This window comes from Mycteria americana, chromosome 23 (assembly GCF_035582795.1).
Source record: "Mycteria americana isolate JAX WOST 10 ecotype Jacksonville Zoo and Gardens chromosome 23, USCA_MyAme_1.0, whole genome shotgun sequence".
In the NCBI taxonomy this organism is placed as follows: Eukaryota; Metazoa; Chordata; class Aves; order Ciconiiformes; family Ciconiidae; genus Mycteria; species Mycteria americana.
This window is the reverse complement of record NC_134387.1, coordinates 5295923-5302074: the sequence shown is the minus strand read 5'-3', so window position 1 is coordinate 5302074 and position 6152 is coordinate 5295923. Positions and strand designations below refer to the sequence as shown.

The following is a 6152-nucleotide window of genomic DNA, read 5'->3' as shown; positions in this document are numbered from 1 at the left end:
GGGATCCAGGTCAGCCGGGATCCCGGGGATCTTGCAAACCGGGCAGCCCGGCTCCGGGCCGAGCTGGGTGCGGGCAGGCTGGAGCAGGGAGATGCGGGGTGCGGGAGGCCGGGATCCGGGCAGCGGGGTTGCGGGCAGCCGGGATCCGGGCAGGCTGGAACCGGGAGAGCCGGATCCGAGCGATGCGGGTCGGGGCAATCCGGGTACGGGCAGCCGGGATCCGGGCGGTGCGGATAATCCGGGTGCAGGCAGCAGGGATCCGAGCACCGGGGTGCGGGCAGCGGGGCTCCGGGTGAGCCGGGTCCGGGCAAGGAGGGTGCGGGCAGCCCGGACCCGGGCAGTGCAGGTCCAGGCAGCGCGGGTGCAGGCAGCCGGGACCCGGGCAGTGCGGGTCGGGGCAATCCGGGTGCGGGCAGCCGGGATCCAGGCAGTGCGGGTGCGGGGCAATCCGGGTGCGGGCAGCCCAGATGCGGGCAGCGCAGGTCCGGGCAATCCGGGTGCGGGCAGCCCGGGTGCGGGCAGCGCGGGTGCGGGCAGCCTGGATGCAGGCAGTGCGGGTCCTGTCGATCCAAGTGCAGGCAGGGGTCCGGGTGCGGGCAGCCTGGATGCAGGCAGTGCGGGTCCTGTCGATCCAAGTGCAGGCAGGGTCCGGGTGCGGGCAGCCTGGACCCGGTCAATCCGGGTGCGGGCAAAGGGGACCCGCGCAGCAGCGCAGCCCCCGGCATCCTGAACCCGGGGGGCGAGGCCACCCCAGGGCCCCCCCGGAGCGGTGCGGTGCGGAGGGCAGGGGAGGAGAGGGGGTGCCACCCCGCCGCCCCCCGCGGTCCCTCAAGCGCACGTGGTGACGGCGGGGGCGAGGGCGACGGGGGGCGAGGTGGTGGCGGCAGCGGCAGCGGCGGGGGGCGCGGTGGGGGGTTGCCCGGCCGAGCCCTTCTCGGCCTTCTTCTCCTTCTGCTTGAGGTGGATCTTGGCGTGCCGCTTGCGCTCGTCGGAGCGGGCGAACTTGCGGCCGCAGAACTCGCAGGCGAAGGGTTTCTCGCCGGTGTGGGTGCGGATGTGGGTGGTGAGGTGGTCGCTGCGGCTGAAGCTCCGCATGCAGATGCGGCACTGGAAGGGCTTGTGGCCCGTGTGGATGCGGAGGTGGCGGGTGAGCTCGTCGGAGCGGGAGAAGCGACGGTCGCAACCCTCGGCGGGGCAGGCGTGGGGCCGCTCGTGGAGCGGCGTCTTGCTGGGCCGGTTGGGATACTTGCGGGGTCGGATGGGCTTGAGGGTGAGGGGTGGCTGCGGCAGCCCCCCGAAACCCGGGTGGATCTGCTTGTCCTTGAAGGCCTTGATGGTCTCCAGCGGGGTGATGGGGGGCGGGTTGACGCGGATGGGGTCCAAGCTCTGGAAGGGTTTGTGCTCCGTGATGGTGCCCATGTCGTTGGGGTGGTGGTAGAGGTTATAGTCTGGGATCATGGGGAAGAGGTTGCTGTCCAAGGCGGGCTTGGCCGCTTGGTAATCCTGGGGGGAGTAGGTGAGGCCGGGGTTGCTCTGGGGGTCGTGGAAGGAGACGGGCTCCGGGTAGAGGTCACTGCAGGAGGAGTAGGGCGGCAGCGCGGGGTACATCTGGTCCACCTCGCCCTGCGGCGGGCCCATGCTGCCCGCCGAGCTCTGCGTGCTGGTGAGCGCGCCCGAGGACGGCGGCACCCCCAGGATGCCCGCGCTCATCAGGCTGATGATGTTGTCCTGGCACCAGTTGGAGGGCGAGTCGAAGGCGAATTTCCCCAGGTAGGTGACAGTCTTGTTGCCCGGGGCGGGTTGAAAAGTCCCCGAATAGGAGGACAGTTCCTGACCGGCCTTTTCGTTCGCTAAGCCAATGTCCATAACATTATCTGCAAAGTGCGAGAGAAGCGGGGCAGGGTGAGCCGGGAGGGCCGCGCCGCCCCGGGGAGGCGGGGGGGGGGGGGGCGCACCGGGGATGCACCGGGGAGCGGGGATGCGCCGGGGCCCCCCCCCCCGCCCCGCTCCCTCCTACCCCTCGCTGCTTTCCCCCCCCCCCCCCCCCCCCGCCCCGCTCCGCTCTCCGCGTACTGCGGCGCTGGCTGCCGAGGGTCCCGGCGATGCGGGGCCGGGCTGCCGCCCCCGCCGCCCCCGGGCTGCCCCGGGGGGGGGACACCGCCGCCGCCCCGCAGGTGGGGCCGGGGGAAGGAGGTACCTGCGGCTACAGGTAGGCTTCCTCCCCGTCCAGCCCCCGGCAGCGCTGGGCACTCCGCGGAGCCGGCTGCGGCCGCCGACGCCGTTACCGACTCGCCGCCTTCCCTGCGCCGAGCCCCGGCGAGGAGAAACACGAGGGGGGGGGGTTTAGCCCGGCGAGGCTCCGGGTGGGAGCGGGGACACGCGGGACGGCCACCCCCCCCCCCCGCCCTCGGCGCTCACCTGTGCCCCCCATGTCGTGTCGTGTCCCCCCCCCCCCCCCACTCCCCAACCCCGCGCTCCGGGAAAGTCGGCGCCGCGTCCCGGGGAGCCCACGCTGCCGCCGCCGCTGCGGGGTGTGGGGTGGGGGGGCGGCCGCCACGGCCACGCGCGTCCGCGGCGCCTCCGCACCCGCGCGGATCCCGGCGCGGGCGGGTGGCCCCTCCGCGACACTGGGGGGGGGGGGGGGGGGCGACCGTGTCCCCCCCCCCCTTTCCCTCCACCTCCCCGCCCCGTGTCCTCCTCCCCACGGAGCCCGGCCGCCGTCCCCGTACCTGCGGCGGCGGCGGCTCGGCAGCAGCGCTCGGCGGAGCCCTGCAGCGATCGCGCGGAGACACGGCGAGGAAAGGGGTGGGTGGCTGCGGGGGGGGGGACGCTCCCCAGCCCCAGCGCTTCCCTTCCCTCCGAGGCTCCATGACACCCTACCCACAGCGTCCTCCTCCTCGCCCCACCGGCTCCCCACCCCCTCCCTTCTCCCCATTTTCCTTCCTCCCCCCTGCTTACCTGCAGCCATCTGGTTGTAGTGAGCCACCGAGTCGCTGCTGCTGGAGAAGATATTCAAAGAGTTGGGGATCTCCTCTGGGTACAGATTGTCAGGCAATTGGTTCATCAAAGTGTTCATGGTCCCCGGCAGCTTCTCCAGTAGTTTGCCTGTCATAGCACTGGAGGAAAAGGCTGGTTCAACGTGGCTCCGAGCTCAGCTCCCGAGGAAACAACATCCGAGTGGCAAATCCGTGCGAGGGAAATCATGCAAGAGAAAAAGTTGGGGCGGGGGCGGGGGCCGGGGAGGAGGAGGAGGAGGGGGGGGGGGAGCCGGGGGTGGCCGCGGAGGAGGGGGCGCGGGGGGGGTGCGGTCCTCCGTGGGTCCCTGGTGGTGTTTCCTCGAGGGGGAGGGGGCGATCTGGCTGGCAGATGTGGTTGTAGAAGCGGGTGGGAGGATTTAACCCCTCCTCTCGCTCGCTCCCGCTCCCCGTCCCCGTCCCCGTCCCCGTCCCCGCTCCCTCCCGCGCTCGGCTCCGCTCGCAGGTTCCCTCGCTGCCGCCCGACTGCTCCGCCGGGGACTCCGCAGCCCATTTATCCGGGCGGCGGGAGCGCTCCGTGACGTAGCTGCCCATATATGGACAGACAAAGCCGAGCCGAGGCCGAGACGTCACAATGGAAGCTCCGCACAATGGAACATTAGAAAGCAGGAAGCGGGGCCGGCGCGCGCGGGGACGGGCAACGGGGAGAGCGGTACCGGGCACCGGGCACCCCGCACCGGGCACCGGGCACCGCGCGGGGGTCTCCCCCTCCGCACTCACACCCCACCCGCCCAGCGATGCCGTCCCCCCGGGGAGGGCCGATGGCGGCGGCTCCAGCCCCCCCCCCCCCCGCCCGGTTCGCTCCCCCCCGCCCCGGGCAGGAGCGGGGGCGCGGGGCAGCCCGCCCCTGCCGTGCCGGTCCCCGCGTCCTCCCCCGGGGATGCTCCGAGGCTCCTACCTGCAGATTTGATCCCTCCGCTCCCCGGAGAGCGGGAGGCGGAGGGCGGGGGGGGGGTGAACCGGCGACAAACCCCATCCCGCAGCCCGGGAGAAGCGGGATGGGAGATGTGCGGGGAAAGGCCAGCGCCAGGCAGAGCCTGGACTTCGGTGGGAAGGAGAAGGGGCAGCGGGGAAGGCGCTGGAGCTGCAGAAGCCTAAAATGCCCTAGTGGGGACAGAGGAGATGGCTTTGCAGCGAGCTGCCCCCTCCCCACGCCCCGGGTCCGGTGGAGAACAGTGCTTTGAATACTTTAAAACAGGTAACACTTGTTGGTCGCCTGTGATTTTTAACCTCACCTCCCCCCTTTAAAAGTTTGGCACTTCCAAGGCGTCAGTAATTAGGTGGTTTCGTGCTAAGTGTGCCAACTGATGCTATCTTTAAAACCCTCCGAGTTATATAGCAAATGTATGGAAAAATGCTGTGTTGCAATAGCTCCACTTACCCAATTCCTGCAGGGCCGGCTTTGCAATGGGAGTGAAATCCCTGCTACGGGAGTGCTGCAGCTGGAGGGGACCGGGCACCGGCTGCGGGGGGGCGGGCGGGGCCGGGGAGGAGGCTGCCGGTGCTGCCAGGCCCGGGGACTTTCGCCCTGCGGTGCCAGCAGCCTCTCGGTTTGGGGGGGGGGAGGAGGGGGCATGTACCGGGAGTGGGGGGCAGCGAACCCCCATGGTGGGCTGTTTGTGTGTGTGTGTTTGGGGGGGGGGGGTGGCCCGTGGGCTCTATCCACTTCAGGACCCCCCCCATCCACTTCAAGGCCGCCCACCCGCTGCAGCCCCGCACCCGCTGCAGTCCCTCACCCCTTGCAGCGGCACCTATCCCTCGCAGAACCCCGCTTTCATTCCAAGCCCCCCCATCCTTCGCACACCCCCCCCTCCCTTCCAGCCCCACTCCATCCGTTGCACCCCTATCACCCCCCATCCTTTGCAGCGCACTCCCCTCCTTTTGCACCCCTTCTATTTACAACGGGGGCATTGCCCCCCCCTCCAGTTGCACCCCTCTAGACGCTCCCCCACCCCACCCCCCCAGCGCACCCCCCGCCCGTGCCCCGGCGCGGCCCGGGGGAGCGCGGCGGCGGCGGCGGCGGCGGCGGCGGGGAGGGGGGAGCGGGGCGGCGGCGGGCGGGCGGCCGAGGGGAAGCGCCATACAAGGTCTGGATCCGGCCCCGCCTCCGCTGCCTTCTTTGGCGGCCGGTTCCGGTGCCCCCGGCGCTGGGGAGGCGCGGAGCGCTGCGCGGCGGGGCGCGGAGGGGCGCGGAGCGGGACCCGCCGCCCGCACCCCCTGGGCAGCACCGCCCCGACCCGGGGCGGGGGGGGGGTCCCCGCCGACACCCCCCCCCCCCCGCCATCAGCGCATTCCCACGGTCGGAGCCCGGGCCCATCCGCGGTGCTGGGGATGCTGCGTGTCCCCCGCTGCGTGCCCGGCTCCCACGGGCACCGGCAGCCCCACGCAGAGCAGATCAGGCCCTCCCCAAAATCGAGCCACCCTTCCTCCATCGCCAAGCGCGTCCGGCAAGACCAGCCCCACCACCGCTCCTCTCCAGTTCCTCCAGACTTTACAGTGGAGGGGGCGAGGGTTTGCTCGGCCTCGCTGGCAGGCACCGGCCAGGATTTCCTTGGGAATTGCTGCGCCGGAGCAAGCGGGCGCTGCCCCGGCTCCTCGTCCCTCGACGGAGCAGCTCGGCATCCCAGCGGGCGCCAGCCGGCCTAGCCCCACTTTTGGCTCGTACCGACGTGGGTGGGTATCCGTCCCCTGCGCCGTGGGCGGAGGGGTGACGGTGCCACAGGCGCGTGAACGTGCACCCATATCCCCCCGCCCCGAGTGGCACCTGCTCCCCGCCGGGAACGCAGCCGACCCTCGCCGAATCCAGCCAGCTGGGGCTGCGGGTGCAGAGATAACGCCCCAGCCCCTCGTGGCAGGGTTTAAGCCTGGCTTAAAGCTCCTGAGTCATAAGGGCCTGGTTTACACAAGGAGCTGGGCTAGGAGGGAGGCACGCCGCTAAACCCAGCCTGTGAGAACGGCCTAATCCCGCACGGACAACGTCTCAGTTACTAATAGTGGTTTGATGCCAACCGATGGGGAATGGCCTTAAGCCAAAATAAACCAAGGCAGCCTTAGACTGGCATGAAAACGGCCGCGTGGGGGTTGGACTGGCTTAGTTACAGCTCAGCTTAATGGGTT

At 71.0% G+C, this 6152-nt stretch overlaps 1 protein-coding gene across 1 annotated transcript; it reads right to left on the bottom strand.

The window, feature by feature from the left end:
• Positions 1–792: 792 nt before the first annotated feature.
• EGR3 (early growth response 3) lies at positions 793–4081 on the bottom strand. Its single transcript, XM_075523470.1, has 3 exons — positions 3934–4081; positions 2959–3116; positions 793–1874 (listed from the first exon to the last, which is right to left on the bottom strand). Exons 2-3 carry the CDS (start codon positions 3110–3112, stop codon positions 829–831), a joined length of 1200 nt encoding a protein of 399 aa, XP_075379585.1. The 5' UTR covers positions 3113–3116; positions 3934–4081; the 3' UTR covers positions 793–828.
• Between the last annotated feature and the right edge of the window lie 2071 nt (positions 4082–6152).

Coding starts and splice junctions, on each gene's coding strand:
- EGR3 (XM_075523470.1), bottom strand. CDS start 3,112: ATGACAGGCAAACTACTGGAGAAGCTGCCGGGGACCATGAACACTTTG. Junction 1,875..2,958: donor CTACAACCAGATGGCTGCAG/GTAAGCAGGGGG, acceptor CGCACTTTGCAG/ATAATGTTATGGACATTGGC.